General features: G+C 48.6%; 2 protein-coding genes across 8 annotated transcripts in view; one reads left to right on the forward strand and one right to left on the reverse strand.

Moving 5' to 3' along the window:
* The window catches only part of WDFY4 (WDFY family member 4), a 228,012-nt gene that overhangs the window by 153,556 nt on the left and 51,069 nt on the right, over positions 1-23,387 (forward strand). The window contains exons 48-51 of the mRNA XM_074959629.1: positions 14,462-14,504; positions 16,315-16,434; positions 17,413-17,530; positions 20,139-20,248. Coding sequence (XP_074815730.1) covers positions 14,462-14,504; positions 16,315-16,434; positions 17,413-17,530; positions 20,139-20,248 — 391 coding nt within the window. The remainder of the gene's footprint in view (positions 1-14,461; positions 14,505-16,314; positions 16,435-17,412; positions 17,531-20,138; positions 20,249-23,387) is intronic.
* Positions 3,278-10,148, reverse strand: LRRC18 (leucine rich repeat containing 18). Of its 7 annotated transcripts, none has more exons than XM_074958585.1 (3): positions 9,420-10,148; positions 7,281-7,417; positions 3,278-4,295 (listed from the first exon to the last, which is right to left on the reverse strand). In XM_074958585.1, the coding sequence occupies exon 3, from the start codon at positions 4,289-4,291 to the stop codon at positions 3,521-3,523; it is 771 nt and encodes a 256-aa protein (XP_074814686.1). In that variant the 5' UTR covers positions 4,292-4,295; positions 7,281-7,417; positions 9,420-10,148; the 3' UTR covers positions 3,278-3,520. The 7 variants fall into 7 exon arrangements, with proteins under 7 accessions (XP_074814686.1, XP_074814684.1, XP_074814683.1 ...); XM_074958583.1 differs by having other exon boundaries at positions 3,278-4,298; XM_074958582.1 differs by having other exon boundaries at positions 3,278-4,391; positions 9,420-10,147.

A 23,387-nucleotide genomic window follows, 5' to 3' on the forward strand; every position in this document is an offset into this window, starting at 1 on the left:
TTCTGTGCTGATCCCGAAAACCTGTGTACCCAGAACTTCTCTTGAGCTGGATGCCCAAGGAATACTTCCTTACACTCCTAATTTGCATCTTCAGTATCCCTGGGTGACCCTCCCATGGGTTGGCAGCTCCTTTTGGTTCGGATAAACACTCAGAAGTTTGGATGCTTCTCTTAACCCACCAGATCGTTTGGGCTGGAAATCTCCCAGGAAGAGCCACTTCCATTACTTCCTCCACCCAGGTTCTAATGCTGGTCACTGGGCCCCAGACCACACAGAGCTTTGTAGGCATAGCAAATGGCTTAAGCTGTTCCTGGAAGGGAACAGGAAGCTTGTGCAGAGCCGGGAGAACAACTCTTACGTTGTGTGTATGTGGGGGGTCCCAAATAGTTAACAGTGTTGAGATGTAAATGATCACCATGGGGCATGAGCATCATCAGATGAATGGGGCAGGTTGTGCCTCTCTGAGCAGGCATCCCTGGTCCTTGTCAGGCTCACATAGGTGTCTCCATTGGTTACTCTCAGATCATTGGTTTTAGGTTTACAGTTACAGAGTTACTTTTTGGGACTTGAAAGCTGACACTCCAGAGTGAGAAGGCAGCTTAAGACAAGTACCACCAGTCCTGGCCCAGGCTGAGCCCTGCTGGGAGTCATCTGGGTCTCTGGGAAAGCCAAAAAAGATCCTAGATTCAGTGTGGAGCAGCACATTCCGCAGTACTAGGCGACTGATATCTCTAGACAGAGTGAAACAGCCCAAGGTCTGGTGCCATAGGGATAGATTTATCCTATGTTTACCTAGCACTCATCGATCAGTAATTTTCCGAGCCCTCCTGGATCCTGTCTTCATGACCTTTGGGCTGGAGTTGGGCTCACTGGTAGGTGAGAGAGGTATAACTTGTGTTAGGCCTTATCTTTGCTGAGCTTTACGGAGCCTGATGCTGCCTGTTCTGAATCTTGGAAGCACAGCTAAGCACAAAGGGTTTTTAGTCTCCATGGGGATCTGGCTGGAATGTTATCCCCTTGAGGGGAGAGGACCTCTCCTACATTGTCCCCTCTGAGGAGCGGGGCTAGAATCTTGGGGAGGGCTGGCACACCTCTCTCTGGGCCACACTGTAGTGTGTGCTGGGAGACACCAGACGCCACATGCTTAAGCGGAGGATTAGAGAGAACATCCTCCTACCTGGAAACTCCTCCCTGTAGTAAGTGGCCTACATAATTGCCTGTTCTGCTCTGGGAAGTGGAGGGCAAAGAACTCCATGCGTTCATTGTATCTCCACTTTTGCTGGTGTCATTCCTGAGTCAGAGGGTGGGGTCCCTCACGAGGAGCACAAAGTCCTCCCTCCCCAGGGGATAGACATGCTGCTTCCACAGTGCCCCCAGTCCTTGCTGTCCCAGCCAAGCTGCGGAGTGGGACCTGACTCTCCCTCCTTGCCCCTGAATGCTTGTGTAATGAACACACATCGGATAGCAGTATCGCCTGCTACTCATGCAGCCCTCTCCACCTGGGAGTCTTGCAGGGCTTTATAAATTATTATGCTTTGCAACACCCTGTGAGAGAGGAATAACCATTTTAAATTGGGGAAACTGAGGCATGAAGGTGCAGTTTCATGTAGCATATTAAAGTAGTTGAAAGCTGGGAATAGAGCCCAGGAGTCCTCATTTCCCAGTCAAGTGCTCTTAACCACTAGACAATGCTCCCAGAGTTGGGAGTAGAACCCAGGAGTCCCAATTTACTCCCTCCAGAATGGGCTCTTACTAGACTACTGAGCAGTTCCCCACCACCCCACCCCATGTTATTCTTCATTTAAATATGTTTAAGTCTCTGCCACCTCCCATATGTTGCTGTGGCCTTAGCCAGCACCTTGTTCAAGGTCAGTGCTTGGCTTGGCTGCTTTGATAATCTACTAGTCTAATGCACCTGTATGTCACTGTCTGCCTGCTGTCGGCAGGGTATGCTCTGAAGGTGCAACAAAGAATGCAAGTTAATTTGTGTGCAGAGGTGAAAGAGAGTGAGAGTGTGTGTGTGTGTGTGTGAGAGAGAGAGCAAGCAAGAGAGAGAAACACACCACGGGGACACCAGGATTGGGACTGGGGGTGAGATTGTAAATTCACCTGCTGCCACCCCTAGATTGCCAGAGCAAGAGAGGGACCTGGATTATGGGCACTATACAATGCAATCCTTAAAGAAGGATCAGAAGACACTTTGGGCTAGAAGGGAGTTATTTCCTGCCCCTCTCCCTCAGGGAGGAGGTGAGTCCGCGACAGCTTGGAAGTGAATGGGGGATGGGGAAGCCATGCGAGGGGAAATGAGGCCAGTTGTGATGTCTGTGATAAATATTTCAGCTCCCTGATACATGGATGCAGCATCCAGCACTGAAAGTCCGTGGGACCTGCTTGTGTGTCTGAGCAAAGAATGTGGCTCTTTGATTACAGTCAAGGAGTCAGAATTGTGTATCATTATGCATTGCATTTCACACCTAAATTACTCCTGACTAGTGTCTGTGTCGGTACTGACCTCTGTTGGACAGAATTGAAACTGTATCATAGGCCCTGTACTGTTAACAGCTAGTGAAGATTCTCCTTTAGATGTAGCTCTGGGGCATGTGCTATGGCAACAGGAGGGTCTGAGGTTTATCTCTGTTGGGCCCAAGTGCTATTCATTGGGGAGAATTTCCACAGCCCAAGTCCCCAGGAAGATCCAAGGGGCTGTCTTGTGGAGCACACTGGCAGCTATGTGGTTCCTAAAGAGAAAGATTTGTGACACTTGCACATGATGGGCTTGTCCACTCTGCTTTCCCCTCAGCCCTACAGAGTCCCTGCCCCCAGAAGACAGATGGAGTGGGACTACAAAGAATCCAGCTTTGCCTGCACTCTCCAGAAGTGAGATGCGAGGAAGTTTTCTCTATGCACAATGATCTTGTACAAAACTAGTAGATACTGGTTCAGATCCTGGAGACCAGTCCTTCTGCCCAGTACAGCTCTGGGCCATAAAGGAAACTTTCAGCAACCTTTATGCCTGTCTGGCCTAAGGTTCTCCAAGTCATGCCAACTGGTCACAGCCCTCCAGGGGACTGAGGACAGTTGGTGATAGGCTGGATGGAGCAGTTTCTTGGCCCTGGTGGATGGGGGAAGAAGGGTTGCAGGAGCCTTATGCTACCTGGAGGTTTCATTACGCCGCAGAAATCCCCAGGCAGCTGCTTCCTGCTTCATTCTGTTGAAGCAGCTCAAAGCAGGGGGGACAGGAATCAGGATCTGGCCCATGGTGTCTCATAGTAAGTAAAAGCCAGGAACCAAGCATGCTCTTTCATCTTTATTTTTCTGCACTTCTATTGCTTTGGGGCCCATTCACTGGTTTAGGAGAAAGAGCAGGTCCTCTCCACCTAACACCAAGCAAACCCTTAAATGAAGAGAACTGTGGTGAGGGGAAGAGCTGTTTATTGATTTGGACTGGACGCTGTAAGAGTCGAATGGACAGACTCTGTGTAACACTGCCACCTTCGTGTGACCCGTGGATGCTGCCTCTTCACCGCCACTCTGTTTGGTTATCCTTTGCCGTGGAGTTGGGCGTCATGAGGGAAGAAAAATTTGGCTTCCTCAGAGAGGTGGGCACCGTGTTCTTCAGCTTGTTCAGCTTGTCCCTCTCCTCCTGGCACTTCTTCAGACAGGGGCCACACAGGTCTTTCTCATCCACCAAGTACAGGGCTTCAATGCGCTTGATGGTGTCGATTAACAGTTCCTCCTCTGTTGGCTGGGGGAAGGGGTTCCTCTTCACATTCATCTTCTTGAGCTTGGGGAGCTTTGCCACACTGTTGGGGATGGTCGTCAGGTAGTTGTCAAAGAGGCCCACGTCCTGGAGCTCCTTCAGGGCCCCAAGGGTGGTGGGGAGGTTGTCGATCTGGTTCAAGCCCAGGTTGAGGGTGCGCAGGTTCTTCAGCTGGCTTAGCTCCACTGGCAGGCTCCTGGTCGTCAGCTTGTTGTTGCAGATGTTGAGGTAGAAGAGGTTCTGGAGCATGCCAATCGTCTCTGGCAGCTTCTCGATCTGGTTGCTGTGCAAATCCAGCCAGCGCAGGTTTTGAAACTTCTCAATGAAGTCTGGGATTTTCTTGATCATGTTCCTGCTCAAATCTAGCTCGTCCACATCAGCCAGCTTGAGGATGCACTTGGGGAAGGTGGTGATGCCCATCTTGCTCAGGTCAAGGCGGCGTTTTCCATCAAACGTGATCTTGATGGAGTTTTTGGCGACTTTCAAGGTGATCTTTTTCCCCTTGGGGCCTTTTGCTTTCCCCTTGGCCATTTTTCTGCTGGGGGAGAGAAGTGTGTCAGATTATGTCAGTAAGGAGTATTCAAATGGAGGGGCCCAAGTGAAATCTTCTGAGGTTGCTGGCTGTTAAACCCTGGTTCGAAATAAAAAGTGACCTCATTAGAAGTTAACACATGACCACTGGACTCTTTAAAGTCACAACATTTCCCTAGGGGCATGAGTTTTCCATCTGGGGGGCATGAGTCCCAGCAATGTCACACGTAGGTGTAGGGGTCATGACCCAGTGCAGAGGAGGTTTTGAACCACTGGTCTGTGGTGTCCCAGGGTTTTAGTGATGGAGTATAGGGACTATGGAGTCTTTCACCACTAGGGTGCTAGTTTCAGTCCAGCCTGTGCTGATAGGGAATAAAAATGATTGCTACCCATTAGCTCTTTCGTGGCCTCCATGAAATAAGTGGTGGGTCTCAGTCCAGCCCCCAGGGGGCACTTGTTCACCTCACAAAAACATATTGTCCAAAAAGGTATTAATTAGATCAGATGCTTTAGAGACCAACTGGCCATACCCCTTTGAGGGCAGGTGTGTAGCAGCGCCCTCTTGCCTCGGTGCAGCCTGGTTACACAGGCTGGACAGAGGGACCAGGATTGGGCCCGAGGCCCCTGTTCAGCAAAGCACTTATGTACTTTAGGCACATGCTTAAGAGCTTTGCTGAATGAGGGCCTTGAGTTGTCGTCAAAGTAAACATAATAACAGAGCTAAATCCGGCGCTATTTTGTACACCTTCCCATTTCCATTGACTTTAACAGTGCTACAGACAACATAAATCTAGACACAATTTGATCTAATGCTTTATAATGAAATTGTTACCTTGGGACCATAAAAGAGACTTTTAAAGAGAAGAATGTCTGTGTTGCTTAAACAGCACCCGCAGCTGCCCTTCCTGTGTGCAGAGAGAGGGCACTGCCCAGCAGGGATGCTGCAGGTACAGCGTACCCCTAGGGAGCACAGGAAAGTGTGTCCTAGCAGTTCAAAATGTTTTGATATCAGCTGAGAGGTGATGCTACAGAAGGGCAACAGGAAAGGCTATAAAACCCTTATAAGGCCTGGTCCGATTCCCGTTGGAGTCAATGGAAACCTTTGGCTGTACCTATTGTGACACTGGTGGGCAGATTTTCCAAAGACCTCTCCACCCAGATACTATGGTGATGGTTGGTGGTATAAACCCCTAAGGTGGAACATCCAATCTACCTCCAGTTGTGGTGTGCTTCTGAAAATCTAGCCCATAAGAAAGGACAGGACTTTGCTGAATGGAGGCCTAGGTGGCTGCTAATACACTGCAATCACAGGGGTGTTATTAGTAGGTGAGGCTATCAAAGGTAACTAACAATATGCATCAGCAGTAAAAGAAATAGGAGAATTCATTGGCAAGGAGTGACAGTGACTGTAGCTGCTGGAGAGCTGAGAGGAGCACAGGTTACAGCTGGCTAATCTCCAGCTGATCTGGGTGCTCCCGCATTTAATTGTAAAGAGTCAAATCACAGCTTTGATGAATGATTGTTTGGGAAGCAATATGGATTTGTCTACAATACACTTCTCCATTAGAAAGGCTTCATTACAAACCCTTCAGGCTTTTTGGCTACTCATTAATCATGTGCAAGTACATCAAGGGGGAGCTCAGACTGGAGATAAGACATATCGGCTCCTTTCAATTATATGCCGTAGCCCAAAATAATGCAAAGGCAGGGTATCTGTGCCAGTCACCCGCGCCCTGCCAGGCCTTCAGAAGTGAGACAGACTCTCCGGGAAGTTCGGGAAACAGTGCTGGGTTTCAATCTTCCTGAGAGTTGAATGCATCTTTCGACCGCTTTTATTTTTAATATTGTTAGATAGATTTCAGTACCTTTATCAGTCTAGCCCCATACACACCCATCACTCTATCCATCTATTGTGCTTCTCTACCATGGTAGTCTTTATTGCATTGATCTTTACCTATCCCTGAGAGCTAAGGCAGGGCTGTTATCCCCATTGTAGAGGTGGGGAACTGAGGCACAGAGAGACTAGGGGACTTGCCCAAGGTCACATAGGAACTCAATGGCAGGGCAGGGACTTAAACTCTGGTCTCCCATATCCCAGCAATCAAGGTGTCTGTATTGGTGTTATCAGGAGGGAGGGGGTGGAGTTAATCTCCAAGGGGAACAAGGGATGATGTCAGGATAACCACAAAAAGAAAAAGAGTACTTGTGGCACCTTAGAGACTAACAAATTTAAGATGCCACAAGTACTCCTTTTCTTTTTGCGAATACAGACTAACACGGCTGCTACTCTGAAACCTGTCATTAGGATAACCACAGTGATGTTCATCCCTAGTGCCACTCCACTGACGGTAGGGGATGAATTTTGGCCTCATCCTTCCCTGTGTTACTCATAACACCTCAGAGTCCAAGCTCTGGGCCAAGTTGCACTGTCCTGGGGAGAGACTAGGAGGGGTTGGTACCAGGACCCTGGATGCTCTAGGAGGGGGACTTGGGAACAGTAGAGGGAACCTGAGTGAGGAAGGCAAGGTGGCTGGGGCTGTTATTTGAATAATGAATCCAGTTTAACCCTTCTGGGTGCCTGTGCATCGATGCCCTTGGCTGGGTCATTTGTAGGGATTGAATTTGGGACCTTTGGGGGCTGGATGCATAAGCCTCTATTGCTCAAGCTAAAAAACCAGCTGCATTCACTGGAAGGAAGCAGCTGACTCATAAACCGCATTGTGTGATTCCGAGGGGGACAAAGACACACACTGGGTTAACGTGGGTTGTACTCTCGTTCAGATTTGTAAAGGTATTTAGGTGCCTATCTGCATCTTTAGGCACCTTGAAAAATATGGCCCATCATTGCTTCAATCAAAAGGCAATATCCTCTTCTCCTCCCCCCGCCCCGTGTGCATCTCCACCACAGGATCTGGCTCCAGGAAGCCTCTGGAATCTCTCTGAGAGACGTTTCCTTTGAAGTAACGTAGTGGCTGGGTTTCATACTTACAACAATTGTGATTTCCAAGCCCGCCGACAAGGTTGAGCATTAGAGCTCTTCTGAAGTTCTGGGGTGAGGAGGCAGCTCAAATGGGATGGAAAGCTTTCCTCTCCGCAATGGTGGTAAACTAATTAGCAGCGGTAGGTCTGCGGTTGGAGATAATGGGAGCTTGTTTAGCCACGTCTGGGACTGGTTCGAGCTGAATAAAAGGGCTCCAACTCCTTAGCTATTGACATTAAAAATTCAGGAATGGCAGGGGCCAGCCTGTGGTGGCTGTTAATTATAAATATTCGATATCACAATTACACTCCCGGGGAGGAGCCGGAGAGTTTGGGCTGGAGACTCATGCCCTGCCACCCGAACAAAGAATCGGGAACACAGCAGACCTTTCTTTTAGCAAACTTTCTTTCTTTGCTCACCCTTGGTGTTCTCCCTCTGAGTTACTGTGGAACCTGTGCCAAGGCGGCACTGCTGGAGGCGCTGACTTGCCAACGAAGCTCCCGACCATAAAGCCCCCTTTATCCATACTCCCTGGCTAGATTGGGCCTTTAAAGCCCAGGGCTGAGTTTGTAGATGGTGCAGAGCTGTGCTGCCTAGGGGGGTTGTGCTTCTGGGTTATCCAACCTATCTCCCCGTTGTTGCATGCAGAACGGTGGTGTGCAGGATGTACCCGATGCATAAGGTGTGTGTGTAGGTTAGAACCATGGCCCTGCCTCCTTTGGGGTGGTGCAGGGAGGGGAAAGATCTTATGTTCCCTGAAGCACTGGGACTATGATTCTGACTGATTGGCTCCCATGCAGGGTGTGTAATGGGTGGGGACTCCTTATTCCTTCCCAGCCCCTACGCACCTGTGCAGGGCCAGGTATATGACATAGACCCCTCTGATGGGTGAGAGGGAGCTGAACTGTCCCCAGCCACCAGGAGAATTCAGATCCTCTCTTGGTCCTGATGCTCTCTGTGCTGCCCCATCCTCAGTCTCCCCTTTCTCAGCAAAACACTCTGGGGATCAGCCCCTCTGCCCAGTCACCTCCCACACAGTACTTTGTAGAGGTCTCCCCACTTCAGAGTCTCCTCCCGCACCAGGCTCCCTGAGCCCAGTGCTGGCTTGGTCTCTGGAGCTCGCTCAATAAATGCGCTTTCTCTGGCTGCAGCAGTGACTCCTCCTCTACACCAAGACTCCTTCATCTCCCACAAATGCCGCGGGGTGCATTTCTGCTCCCTGCCTCTCTGTGCTGCCTTTGACCTTAGCTACCACTTGACCCTGCTTAGGCTCACTCAGCTGTACATATCTTTCAGGACTTTTAAGGGCTCCCTCCTTTCCATTTTCTCTGGTGTCTTCCCATCCCCCTTCCTGTGCTGATTTTAGTTCATCTCCTTGGGGCAGGGGACATATCCATAACTGGATTACATGGCTAGTGCTACATAAATAATAGCCATACGGGTAGGGAGCCCATGGATAAACCTTTCTCTTTCGTGTGCTGTAACTTAGACTTGCCAAATACAAGAGATCAGCTACCGAGCTACCCATTCTCTACAAATCTGGTGGCTCAGAGCTACACCTTTTGTTTGCTTTTTGCTCAGACACTACAGTGACTGGGTCTATAGACCAACCTGAGATTGATACACGATCAAAAGCCAAACCAGGTGCCATTTGTGTTTTTCATTATGCCCTTCATGCACTAGCTGGCAGGTATTGCAAATCATAGTAGAATTCATTTTCCTGTGTACTGTTTATTTGTTGTCGGCTACAATGTAATATGAAGGAGAGATTAATTTACTGACTCTCTTAAACACAGTTTCTGCTAACAGGGACTGGCTTAGATTAAATGGATTCTGTTAGCAAGCAGGAACTGCAGCTCCCTTTAAATTCCCTTAATTTTCCACACTTCTTCAGAAGTAGGGTAACCAGACAGCAAGTGTGAAAAATTGGGACAGGGGGTGAGGGGTAATAGGAGCCTAAAGAAGAAAAAGACCCAAAAATCAGGACTGTCCCTATAAAATCAGGACATCTGGTCACCCTATTCAGAACAACCCTGTTAACCTGCAGCACAAACACTGACACCCCCCCAGAAAAAAAGTAAAGAATATTTCATCTAAACAAGTCTCTGGAATTGCAATGCTGCTGTATAGAGCTGTATGAGATCTTACCGGCTGGCACCTAGGAAGCATCTACTCCAGATGCGTACACATCGCAAGCTGCCTGCTTTGTCTGTGCAGCAGAATGAGCTTCCATGCTCTGTCAGTGTGCAGTTGTCTTCTATCTAGTCTTCTCTGAATAGTGAATTCATCCTTCTCCCAGGTTTTGTAAATAAAACCCCAGTGTGCAGGGGAAACCTGGGCAGATTTGCTTTTCGCAGGCCTGTAAATTCTAAAGTGCGACTTCCTTTTTTTTTTTTTTTAAACGGCAACCTTTCAAGAAATCATTGTGTGTGTGTGCGCGTGTCTGTGTGTGTGCGTGCAGGGGGGAGGAGGGGTTCGAAGGACTTACCCAGCTACAGTGTCACCCTATTCAACTCTCCTTCCACAGCCTGTGAAACTTCTGTTCCTAAGCAACTGGAATCCCAGGTCCTTGGAGATCATTAGCATAATGTTTTGTTCCAACATGCAGGTTCAGACGAGAGCCGGACAGGACTCAGCGGCATGCAGGTCCTGGAAATATCAGATTTGGATTTATGCAGAGAAGGAGACCATTACAACTGGGTTAGGAAAGTAGAAGTGGATCGAACTGTTTGCTAGCTGGGTGCTTTAGCTGTGGGTTTCAGTTATTTGGCCATTTCATCAGACTCTGCTGTAGTGCAGGTGCTTGCTGTGTGTAGTTCTGATCTTACAACACTTACGATATCATCCCCTATGTCGATCCATGGCAACCCAGCTAGGCGAGTAGACACAGCAGGGAGTAGACATGGCAGAGAGAATGACCACAAAGTAACCCCAGCGCTGCAGTAGTTGGTATGAGCTGCTCTCTGTATGCAGCTGCCTCTGATCCCCTCGGAATGGAGTTATTCATTCCACTATGCCTCCCTAGTGGATCTTCTCCTGTTATGACGTGTGAATTTACCATAATTCTTCTCTTACGCCTGGAGTAACAAGCTTGTGTTTTCCATGGCCGGGTATGATGGCTTCAAAGTGGAACCAATAAATCACTGGGGAAAAGAAATAGCTCTGATTTAAATATGTGGTGCAAGGGGCTGCCGGAGGTGCTGTCTTTCACTTGAGGTGTAAAACCAGGGAACTGTTTGAAACATTTGTGGTCATTAAAGATCCCAGGATGATCTGAGCATGAAAAGGGTTAGTGTTAATGCTGGTGTGCTTGACCGGTTCCAACACTGGTGAAAATAGTCTGCTTAATCTCACTGCTGGTTACAGTGTACCCAATATATTTGACTGCCTGTGCTTCTCTGCACTCTGGCTGGGTGCTACATTTCAGTAGTGGAAAAGGTACCCCGATGTCTGTATAAGTTGTAAAAGGCCTGTGGTGTCAAAGGCATTCTGTAAATATACGATATACTTTTGTACCACTCCAGGGTCTCAGCACAATCTGACCAAAATGAGTTAAGCCTCACCACAATCTTGTGAGGTGGGTCGATAGCATAACCCTCATTTTGCGAAGAGGTAAACTGAGGCACAGAGCAGTCACTATCCACCTCAGGAATACAGCCACAGTCTTGTCACCTATTGAATAGGGATGATATTTCCCTAACGCTCAGGGAAGGGTTGGGGGGCTAAACTGACTGATGTTCATAAAGCACTATAAGATACGCGGGTGGAAGGTGCTACAAAAGTTCAACCTCCTAAATTCTTATTTACATATTTCATATTTTCCCACCATTGTTGGAGTGGTAGAAGAATATCAGGGACAGGTAAACTGGAACAGTCAAACAGCAACCTTGCATCACTGCCCACGTGTCACCTAAACTGAACCTCGCTAAGGCTTGAGGAAAAGCTGTCTAACTTTAAAGGGAAAGCAATTATTTCCCTGCACCTCTGCTCTTCTTGGTTGGTGCAGGAAGCAGAAGCTGGATTGTTGATACTCCAGGGCAAGGTCTGTTCATAGAGTATTTTCAACCCAATGCAGAGTAGGTAAATACTGGAAATTCCTCAAGGAAGCTGCTGCTTATGAGAATTCCTGCCCTGTTTTGCAGACTTTAGAATTTCAGATAGTTGAGTAAAAACAACAGGAGTGAAATCCTGGCCCCACTAAAATCAATGGGAGTTTTGCCATTGACTTCAATAAGGGCAGAATTTTACCCCAGAGCTTTGATGAAATCTTTTGAGCTTCATCCATTGCTAATGCACAGAGAGCTCTGGCTGGCTGTAACTAGAGTGAGGCCAGAGGCTGATCTTCATGGGATAGGGATTAATTAATCACTCCATGGATGGCCCAGGCAAAGGTAAATCATCGTGAGCACACATACATTGTGCTCCGATATTACAGTGGTCAGCACCCTGGAAATAGCATACAGTAGATGGACACTTCTCTTGAATCCAGGTAAACTCACCCCTCAGCTATTTATGTTTATAAAGCTCCTGTCCCCCTTTCGTTTTTGGCACTAGCCCTGGGTTTTATTTTAAGTGCACTCACTGCCGTGTGGTGGCTGCTGCTGATCCACTCTCAGCCTCCGCTGTGTTAGCTGGGGAGGTATTGGCTGGAGGCACGTTGTTTGATGAAAGATGGTCAGGAAAGTGGGAGGAATTGTCTTGACCATCCCAGGCCTGTGGCCAACATTCTGACCTCTGTGAGTCGTCATGTTCTGGCACAGAATTCCAGAATCTTTGACACTGGGAGGGGCTATTGAGTCTAGCCCTCTGCATCCCAACAGGATATGCTTGAGATGGGAATATCTAGACTTAGCCTTGAATACCTTCATGAGCATTGTTGACTCTTCTATCTCTTTAAGTTCTGCAGCGACGACTTAGAACTGTGTGGCACTGGCAGAGGTCTAAGTGGCCCTCAGAGAATTCCCGTTAGCTGTTAGGAATATAGAGCCTATGACACACAGCTGAACAGTTCTGTTTCCATCATTAGAGGGCAGTGGCATACCCACATAAATATATGTACACTTGGCCAGTTGATTGCAATATCTAATATTTTAACCCCCCCCCCCCACACACACACAGAGGTGCCTCTTTAAAACTCTGAAGGACTGAGAGGGTGCAGCAAGTTCATACGTTGCAGAACTCCTTCAGAATTCCCCACCAATGAGTTCGCCATGGACCCTCAATTAATGCCAGCAGCCTGAGCACCCCTGCTAACTCATCCACCCCAACGAGAAGCAGGTCGATCCAATCCTGCCTGCCAGCTGCTAAAACCCAACCTGATCCCTCCGTGACAGGTTCCCTAATCCAATCCCCCTACAGCCTCATAACCTGACCACAGACAAGCTCCTTAACTCCTCTCGTAGCATACAGTCTGCTTTCCTCCCTTCCAGAATGTGCTATGGGGTTTGCAGAAGTCTAGCTGAGGCGTTGCACAAAACTCTGCAAAACCTACACATAGGAACGTAAGAACTGTGTGACAAATGGCAGGTGTTTATAGTACCCCAATTTGCTACTTTAGAATTCCTAAATTCCTGGGCCAAATTCTGCTCAGAATCAGTGGTGAAAATCCAAAGTAATCCCATTGCAGTCAGTGGAGTCCCTCCTGATTTACACCATGTAACGGAGAGCAGCATTTACCTTCTTGTCTTTAGGGCAAAGAGCCAAGATCCATCCTCCCGTATCAGATGTGAATGACACTTGTTGTTTGTGTGCATGGTTGCTATAAACTTAACCTGATTGGCTGGTCACGCAGGGGAATTACACAAAGAGGTGTATGAGTTTTAGGTCATGACACAGAATCAGTACTAGATTTTATTGTTTGTTTAAAGAGATTAACCCATAATCTGCACTAAAAACATTGCCTAAGCAACAGGGAAAATAATACTTACCCTTATTCTGAGACATTAGCTTGTCCAATAGAAATTATACAGCAAGATGATGATAGAGAGAGGGTTGGGTGAATAATTGATTTTTCAGTCTAAGGAAAAATTCATTTCACACTGAACAAAATGTTTCATTTAATTTTAGAGTGTTTTTTACCTTTTTTTTTGGGGGGGGGGTGTAAATTAAATCTTGCTATTTTTTAACAAAACCCCATTTTGAAACAAAAATCAAAATGTTTCATTTAGTAAATGTAAAAATGTTTCTGTTCTCTTCTGTTCTTTTGCCAAAACTATTTGACCCAAAGCTGTATTTTTGGGGGTGAATAAATTATTTGACAAAATAAATTGCTTGGTTCTAATTATATAATCATTAGGGTCATGTTACACGGATTTATTCCTGATAATTCATTAAATAAAAAGTGATGGTGAAAGTAGAAAATTCTAGGTTTTCTCCTAGATCATTGATTTTATGGCCAGAAGGGACCATTATGGTCATCTACTCTGACCTCTTGCATGAAACACAGGCCAGAGAACTTCACCCAATAATTCCTGTTGCAAGCCCATAGCTGGAGTTGAGCTAAAACATCTGATTTTATTTCTGGAGAGTTAGTAATTCTGTTTCTGAGAGGATCACCATGCTGGGGCAATGTGCTCATAAGAAAAAGCCCCTGCTGCCCAACTGAATCAGCAGTACCACACGGCCGCACCTTGGCAGGTGACATCCGTCCAAGAACCAACCAGGCACTACTCTAATTAACTTTTTGGATTTGACAAGAGCACAGCCCAAGGTAATAGGTTTGAGGGCACTGCTACTGAACAACATACTTGGTTTTGGTAGCACCCCACTATTTAAATATATTCTACACCTTATTTTAATTTGCTGAGAACTTTTGATGCTTTCACCTTTAAGGCTGAAATTTCCCCAACTTCTTCAGAGCTATTTAGAAAAAAAAATTGAACAAAAGTTGCTGAGCATTTATGAGAATGAAGAGGACAAGGATGGGGGAAATACACTTTCCCCATTATTAAAAAAATACAAAAAATACAAACCTGGCAACCATTTTTTTCAGAACTGCTCTAGGTCCAAAGTGGCTGGGGTGGGAAAGCAGAAATTTATATGAAGATTGATTGGGAAATGAGCAAATTGTTAATGAGCAAAGCCTATTCAAAGGAAGTTGGGGTGCGGGGGAGGGATTGGAATATTAATGTAATTTCTTAATCATTCTCCAGTGGTTTTGAAGGTGACAATAAAAACTTTGTTTCATGCAGGAAGAACACGGGAGGGGAAAAGACAATGCTCCAGAAGTGGCAGGTAAATGTAGACAGATCTCTGGCTAACTCTCTGATGAATAAAACCATGTCAGTACCTAGCTGAGGAAAGAAAAGGATGGACCAACTCTCTCTGCCCTACTGCAGTGTACCAGGAACCCCAACAATACTGCTAAAAAGACAAACCTCATCCTGCAGGGTTTAGAGTCAAGCTCTCACTATTGGGATTGGGGTGAGACCCTTCATGGAGTGCAGATTAGCCCACACTGGGTTATTGCAGGGTTCTTTGCACCTTCCTCTGAAGCAGCTGGTGCTGGCCACTGTTGGAGACAGGACACCAGTCTAGATGGACCTCGGGCATTAGTTCTTTGCTGCAGTGATGCCTAAGATGGCCACTCTAGTCAAGATGAGGGGATGTGTAGAAGGAGATCTGCAGCAGGTGTAAATCAGCAAAGCTCCATTGATTTCACTGGAGTGACATTGTCCTACACCAGCTGAGTACCTGGGCTATAGCTTCCAGTGGCTACATGCCTCTGATAAAGATCTTGATGGCCATAGAAGACAGTGTAGAAATCCATGGGCTATATCACATTTGGCTCTGGAGGATGTTGGCCAGGATTCTCCTGCACATGGATAACAATAAAACAGTTGTGTGTGTTTGGCTCTCCATCAAACCATATGAAAGCAATACAGTACCCTATTACATACATATACCACTAGAGCATTTAGTGGTTTCAGCCAGTATGCAAATTACATAGTCTGAAGAAGATCTAATGAGAAAACTTATTTAACATTTTGGTGAACTGATTATTATAAAATAGTAGCAGGCTCATGTAGGCTTGTGCTGATTTGAATAGAGGTTGCTGATTGATTATAGCATTTATAACACTGTGGCCCAGCTGAACAGGGGCTCCTTGGAGTTCTGAGAATGCTTCCAAAGTTTAAAAGCAGCTGCCATCTCTGATGGCTCAGAATCCAGGCCAATGGGCATTGCTACCATCTGAGCATTGTTACCAGCTGAGAGCTCTTTGTAATGCATGTGAAATGAGCTGGTGGGTTCAGTCCAGTTTCTGGAGCACAGATGTCCAGTGATTGTGAGTGTGTGTGTGCGCGCACAGCACCTAGCAAAGCACATGCCCTTGATCCCAGATTGAGCCCCCTAGGTGCTAACACAACATAAATATTGATAATCATCATCACAAGAACTACCATTACAATTGGCACTCTTGCTGGCGTTTCAGCACAGAGATCTGGGTGTACAAGAAGAATGAACTCCCCTCTCACCCAGAGAGGAGATCTCTCCAGGTCAGGTTCAAGGCACTTTGCCCTGTGCACACTGGGACAAGGGGACAATGTGTGGGAAATTTGCCGTGTCAATTTCAGGCTGTATTTGTTTTGTGAATTAGTAAGGGGACTTCACTTGCCAGGACAGTCACTCTGGCACCATTCACAACAAATTGAAAGACCAAAAATCATGCAGTGGCTATGGGTAGCGAGTAGACCTGGTATCTATTTTTTCTTCAAAACATTTAAATGAAAACTGGCTTTTTTGTCCAAATGGAAATTTATGCTGGAAATGCCCAATTTTGAAGGCAATTTTCATGTTTCCATTGAAAACCCATACACTAATTTTTTCTGTTGCTGTTTTTTCACCAAAAACCCAAAAGCTTTGTGAAGAAAAATTTTGGAGAAAATAGAAATTTTTAAATTACCAATAAAAACATTCCCATGTCCCAACTGGCTGTGCTAATGAGTTGTGTTTAGCTTGCGCAGGGTTGGCTCTTACTGATTAGCATGGAGCCAAGAGCAGCTTCACCTTAGGGGTTTGTGATGATTGTTCCCTGACATGGCAGAAGAGAGAGATCAGTAACTTTGACTACCTGATGTACCTGAACACGCTGGCCGGGCGCACATACAATGACTACATGCAGTACCCCGTGTTCCCCTGGATCCTGGCTGATTACCACTCCCAGGTGAGCTCTTCATGCTTAGTAGCTTTTCTGTACTTTCTGCAGTAGAAGCCATGCAAAGCGTTCTTCACTGACGTGAATGCTGGGGTGGGCCTAGTTCTAGAACCCACTCCTGAGGTCTCGAGCCAGGGCTGGACTGTGCCAGAGAGTGGGCTCAGAACAGGGCCAGGGCTGTGACCCCTTCTGCTTCCTGCCCCTCCAAAGGGCTATGGAGGGAGCAGGCCCTGTGCTCCCCTGAGAGCAAGTACTGCCACTTGTCCCTTCATGCAGGCTGTGCCAGTCTGGGTACATCTACACAGCAATCGTCTGGGACCCTACAGACCTGGGCAGCTGGCCTGTGTCATCCTGGCTCCATAGCTATGTATTGCGAGCTAGCTCAGTCCAAGCTAGCTCATGTATGCCTATGCGTGCTGTCCTGATTGCAGTGTGAATGTACCCTCTGGGTGGGAGCCTCCTTGCACACACTGAGCTCTCGGAGGCACACGCCCTCTGCTTCCAAGGATCCTTCCCTCTCCCTTGGGAGGGGGATGTTGGTAGCATTGAACCTCTCCCCAGAAAGGCAGATATGCTGTGGTTTCTGCACTATATGCTGGGGTCACTCCATGAACCAACCAGCAAAGGGGTGATGCTGAAGGCAGGGCTCATCCCCTTTCCCCAGGAACTGCGGGTGTCATTTCTACCAGCTTATACCTGCCCAAGGCTTAGCTGTGACGCATCTCCCAGTTTGCCGTGGCCATACTGACACCCTGCACGAGGTTAACATAGTTCCCACAGAGTAATGGGGAGGCGTTCCACGCTGGCGAGGGCGTCACACCGGGTTTGAAGGGGTGAGCACTGAGCTCAGTGAATTCCCCTAGCTGTGGGTGTGGCTGACACACCTGAGCCACCACAGCTAGGCAGGTCACAGAGCTGAGCCTGGTCAGTGGGGTTCCAGGAGAGTTCAGCTGCTCCCCCCTCCTCCCCCCAACATTTGCCTTGCAGATGCTGAACCTTGCTAGCCCCCAGACGTTCCGAGACCTTTCCAAGCCCATGGGAGCTCAGACACTGGAAAGGAAACGCAAATTTATCCAGCGCTACCATGAGGTGGAGAAGAGCGAAGGTGAGTGCTTTCGGAGAATCACGGGAGGCACAAATCCAGCTCCCACTGAACCCCTTGGACGCTGGGTTAATTCCTAGGGAGATGTCACCTGCAGGAGGACCAGTTGATTTTCAGGGCTTGGGCAGAGTCAGATGAGAGAGGGCCTTGGGTTCCTGGGATGTGCCTGCTACGAAGAGTGACTCCCATCCTGTCCCCCATCCCGATGTGTCCTGCACTGCTAAGTCCCGTCCCCATCCTCAGGCCAGAGACCAGTATTGGGCCAGGGGCTTAGCAGCAGAGGCCACTTGCCCAGTGAAGGTCCTTGCAGGCATCCTGTCTGATAGCTGCAGTGGGGGGGTGGGGGAAGTGAGGCAATTTGGCCCCTGGGGAGTGGGGCTTTGCTGGGGGACAGAGTGACGTGGGAGAGAATGGGGGTGGGGGTGCAGGGCTTAAAACGGGCTGAAAAAGGTCTGTGCGCTGGGAGGAGGGTCTGTCATTTTCTACTAAAATGAAAACAATGTCACCTCTGCCTGTCCCCCATCCCACAGCAACTCTTCCCCCCACCTCCCCAACCGTCTTGCCCCCCCTCATCTGTTCTGCCCTTTCCAGCCTCATCGCTGCTCCCCCTGCAGCTCCTGGGGTTCTTCAGCCCCCTCTCAGGCTGGGCGGGCCTAAGCAAGGTTCCCTCTCCCCCTCCCAGGCAGGGATGGAGGGGGAAAGGGAAGGGTAAAGGCCTCACAGGAAGGGAGGGGAGGGAGGGGGAAGGAACCCCCTAGCTGCTAGGTTCTTCCCCCCTCACCCCCAAGAATAGCTTTGGCCCCTGGGTGTAGGGGGGAATTGCTTCCTGCAGCAGCTCTGGCTGGCTGCTTGTGCCCCGAGAGGCAGGGCTGAAATGTGCGGCCCCCCCCCCAGGGACCTGGCTCAGAGGTAGACATTTTATATTAAGTGTGCCAGGTCTGTGCCTCTTTTGACCTGGCACACTTTAAGCACTGGGGGGATGGAGCAGGAGCAGGCAGGATGGCATGGAAGGAGGAGGGCATTCGGGATCTAGCTCCACTAATGTTAAGGCACCTGTCACCATGGTATCTCATCATCTGCCAGGCCATAGGGATTACATGGGACTCCATCCCGTCCTTATGTGGCCACGTAGCTGATCACTGTGGGGGTAACCCTCTTGCAAATGCAACAAAATAGCAACTAAGGACCCCAGAGACATCAAGGGGCATGGGGTGAGGTACATAGACCCTTTAGGGCCTGTGCTTCCCTCTGGTATTACATTCAAGGTGTGTGCAATCACATGTAAAGAGGGTACGCACAGTGGTGAGCTGGAGCCAGTTTGCACTGGTTTGCTGGAACCGGTTGTTAAATTTAGAAGCCTTTTAGAACCGGTTGTCCCGTGGGACAACCGGCCAAAAGTGGCACCCACAGGGAAAATTTGGTGGGTGCAGAGCACCCACCGGCAGCTCCGCGCCCGGCCCCAGCTCACCTCCGCTCTGCCTTCGCCTCCTCCCCTGAACGCACCGCCCTGCTCTGCTTCTCCACCCCCCTGGCTTCCCGTGAATCAGCTGTTTGCGCAGGAAGCCAGGGAGGGCTGAGAAACAGGCAGCAGCTTTGCGCTCAGCCCCAAGGAGGTGGAGGCGGAGCGGAGGTGAGCTGGGGTGGGCGGAGCACGAAGAGGGCCGCTTGCACCGCAGCAGGTAACCCGGGGGGGGGGGGCGCAGGGGACCCGCTCCCCGCCCCAGCTCGCCTCCGCCTCCCTGGGCCTGAGCGTCAAGCCGCCGCCTGCTTCTCAGCTCTCCCAGGCTTCCTGTGCAAACATCTGATTCGCGGGAAGCTGCGGGGAAGGGGGGCGGAGAAGCAGAGCGGGGCGGTGCGTTCAGGGGAGGAGGTGGAGCGGAGGTGAGCTGGGGCCGGGTGCGGGGCAGGGAGCTGCCAGTGGGGGCTCTGCACCCACCAAATTTTCCCCGTGGGTGCTCCAGCCCCGGAGCACCCACGGAGTCGGTGCCTAAGGCACCACTTTTGATGTGATCAGTGGGGGGAGCGGTCGCTCCCTCTGCTCCCTGCCTAGCTAAGCTACCCCACCCTTAGGAGCCAGAGGGACCTGCTGGATGCTTCCCAGGAGCTGCCCCAGGTAAGCACCGCCGGGACTCCCCGCCTCGCCCCCCGGCAGGTCCCTCTGGCTCTTAGGGGCGGGGTGGGCACCCACCGCGGTGGCCCACAAGACCCTTCTGCCTGGTTCTGGGGGCAGTCAGGGGACAGGGGAGGGGGGTGGATTGGGCAAGGGTCCGGGGAGGGGGCGTCAAGGAACGCGGGGGGTTGGATGGGGCAGGAGTCCCAAGGGGCGAGGGTGGGGCAGGAGTGGCGGGGGCAGGCCACGACCCCCTCGTGGGGTGAGGTGGTAACCGGTTGTTAAGATTTTGGCAGCTCATCACTGGCAGCACATGTAGCCAGGTTGCAGTGTACCTGCCTGGTTGTGTGCGCACACATCCTATCGGTCATGCCCTTGCACATGGATCTTTGCACACCTGTTTTTCAAATCCTGCCCCCCACAATTGTGTTGTGGTAATTTGCAGCTGTGCCTTCAAATGGCAATGTTTCAAACTGAGACCCGATCACCTCTAATTTACAGGAGACCCGTCAGCCCAGTGTCACTATTGCACCCACTACTCGTCGGCCATCATAGTAGCGTCGTACTTGGTCCGAATGGAGCCATTTACGCAGACCTTCTGCTCTCTTCAGGTAAAAGGACCTTCTATGCTACGTAGAAAACGATAGCTGATTCCAGCCACTGGCTAATGAGCTGCCTGTTCGTTCTTATGTCACAAGCGAAGTCTGGGATTGGTGGAGGCCCCATCCTGTTCCCGCTGAACTCACTGGCAAAGCCTCAATGGGAGCAGGATCAGAGCCGTGTGTATATATTACATTCTAACAGAGGGTCCAGTCATAGGAGGGGGGAGGCTAGATTATCCATCACACCCTTACACACCCTTATGGGCCTTACACATCCATCCCAGTGCACCTGTTATGCCCCTTGGGGCCGTAGGGATACGTCTGCACTGCAGGGACTGTTGTGTGGTGAAGGAGGGCTGGCCGCATCCCTCTCCAGTTGCTTTGCTGCAGCTCTGTTTTGTTTTGTTTTTTCTTTCAATGAGCTAATGCAAATAATGTGCTGTGTTAATTAAGCAATAAGCCCCATGAAATCGGTTGTTCCCAGCAGTGGGTGATGGGCTTGTGAACCACCTGAGGCAATGCTCTTCCACGGCACTCTGCAAACCATATGTTAGCTGCAGTCATCAATGACTGTGGAGCACTTAGCGCTGTTGTAAACTACAAATGCTGCTCCTGCTCACCGGGATGCTTTTTATCCATAACAAGCCACCAGTCTGTGTGGCTGCATTCATGTGTGATTGGTAGATGGCTCCAAAAGCATCCGAGATCTAGATAAGCACCCAAAATTTTGCGTTGAGGTGAGTCCGGTTAAACCACTGAATGGTTCCACCAGGTGCCTCGTTCCTCTTGTCTTGCACTGATGCATGTGAATCAGAGCTGGTATTGTCTTTCCCCCACATATACCTGGTCCTGTAGCAGCTTAGGGACTGCTAACTCTCGGGTACAGTCAGGAGAGCAGCAGACTTGAACAGCCTGAGCTACACGATTGGTTCAGCCAGGACTTGCAGCAATGTCCATAGCACATAGTCTGGCTTTGCACACCTGTTTTTCAAACCCTGCCCCCCACAATTGTGTTGTCATAATTTGCAGCTGTGCCTTCAAATGGCAATGTTTCAAACTGAGACCCGATCACCTCTGGTCATTGCAATCTAACTGTAGCACCTCCTGCTGGCAGGGCTACTACATGCTGTTGCTGAAACAAATCTCTGTACTAGACGACTGAAAGGTAGCTAATGTAATGCTGATTTTTTTAAAAGGGCTCCAGAGATCATCCTGACAGTTACAGGCCATTGTGCGTAATGCAGTACCAGCCAAACTGGTAGAAACTATAGCAAAGAACAGAACTATCAGACACATCAACACGATATGTTGGCAGAGTCAACATGGCTTTTGCAAGGGGAAATCATGCCTCTCCAATCTATTGGAATTCTTTGCGGGTGTCAGTAAGCGTGTGGACAAGAGTGATCCAGACCACACAGTGTACTTGGACTTTCAGAAAGAACCTTTAATAGGGTCCCACTAAAGGAAACTAAATAGTCATGTGATAAGAGGGATAAGAAGGAGCTGAGGTGAGGGCTGCCTCTTAAGAAGAGGAGAGGCTTTATTGTGATGGGCCTGCTCCAAACCCGCCAGTCTGAACTCATCTGAATGGGAAACACAGCATCTCAGACCCAACTCCCTTTAAAAGGGCAGAGTTGGCTGGAGATCTTAATTCCCCTAGTCCACAGAGCTGATAGCACCCGGCAATCCATGGGGGGCTAGGACAGTCTTGTTTAGTAAGGTAGCATACAGAAAAGGGATTCCAGAGCCTGTAATACTTCATTAAGTGTAATGGGCCTCAATGTGGGTGGAAGGGGAATGTTGTGTTGAGACGCTGCACTGGGACTTGAGAGATGTAGGTTCTATTCCCAGCTCTCTCAATGACTCCAGATGAGTCACTGAAACTCTGCCTGAAAATGCAGATAATGACTGGTTAGCCTCTCTTGGGAATTTGTAAAGCTTCGTCTCTTTATAGCCATCTGAGAAGTGCTTTGAGCTCCTTGGATTTAAGGCCCTATTAGGACCCAGTATTATAATCCCTCAACATTATGATCAATGGCATATGCTCGGCCCCCATAGAATCAATTCTTATAGGAGCGCAGTTTGATTCTTACTTAGATTCTCCCCTGTGAACGCTTTGCCTAACTGCTTTGCACAGCCCCTATCGTACTGTGACTATAACAGTATTTAATTTAACCCGAATCCCTGATCACTGAAATGCCTTCACTGAAAGGAAGGAAACCCTAGGTCTTACTCCATGCAGCCCATGAAAAAGCTGTCAGAGTTTATGTTAATGCACAGTTGAAAAGCATAACGTAATTCCAGATTTTCTTTTCCCTCTCAGTGCAGTTTTTGTATTCCAAGAGAGAGAAAACCCATTAATTCTGATATAAATATATGCAAATAAATGTATTAATATAAGAAATGGGAAAATCAGTTATTGCTTCCTTTATAAATAATACAGGCTTAAGTTTTAAAGATATTACTTTTCCTTAAAGTGAATTAGACAGCCAGGGAAAAAATCACATTTTTTCTTGGTGGTAATATCTTTAACCAGATTTGTCACACTAACAGCATTTCCTATGTATATATTATTTTTATTTAATACAGGTAATCTTTTTATTACAAATCATATTGTTTCTCAGGAGATTACCATCAGTTCTCATAAAAGCTGCAAAAAAAGATGAAAAAGCATCAATCACTACCAGACACAGTGCGCTGTGTGAAGATTAAATATACAAAGCCCTTTAATATGCTTCAATGAGATACTTGTTAGCTGTTGATTTATTTATAGTCCTCCTTCCACCCTGTTTTAATTTCCATGTGAATTTGACTCCAAGGGTCCCTGCTTGATACTGATCAAGAGCAAGATGACCTTGTGCATCCGATTGTCTCCTAGCTAGGCTTGCCTGTGTGATCTTGGTCAGAGGTCCGTTTGTGATCCCTTGAGGTGGAGTGGAAAGGCTCCATGATGCTCAGTGGGCGGGGTAAGAAACAAGGAAGTGGAGTGGAAGTCATGCACGGGTGTTGTGAATTGGAGATGAGGCTGGACCAAAATTCTGATCCAAACTGGCTTTGCTAAGTCTACAGCTGGGTGTTTCCCTTTGTTATAAATGTGGGACTGCGGCCAGGAGCGGCCTAGTATAGATCTTCAGGGACAGGAGCAGAA

Source organism: Natator depressus, chromosome 7, assembly GCF_965152275.1.
Source record: "Natator depressus isolate rNatDep1 chromosome 7, rNatDep2.hap1, whole genome shotgun sequence".
NCBI lineage: Eukaryota > Metazoa > Chordata > Testudines > Cheloniidae > Natator > Natator depressus.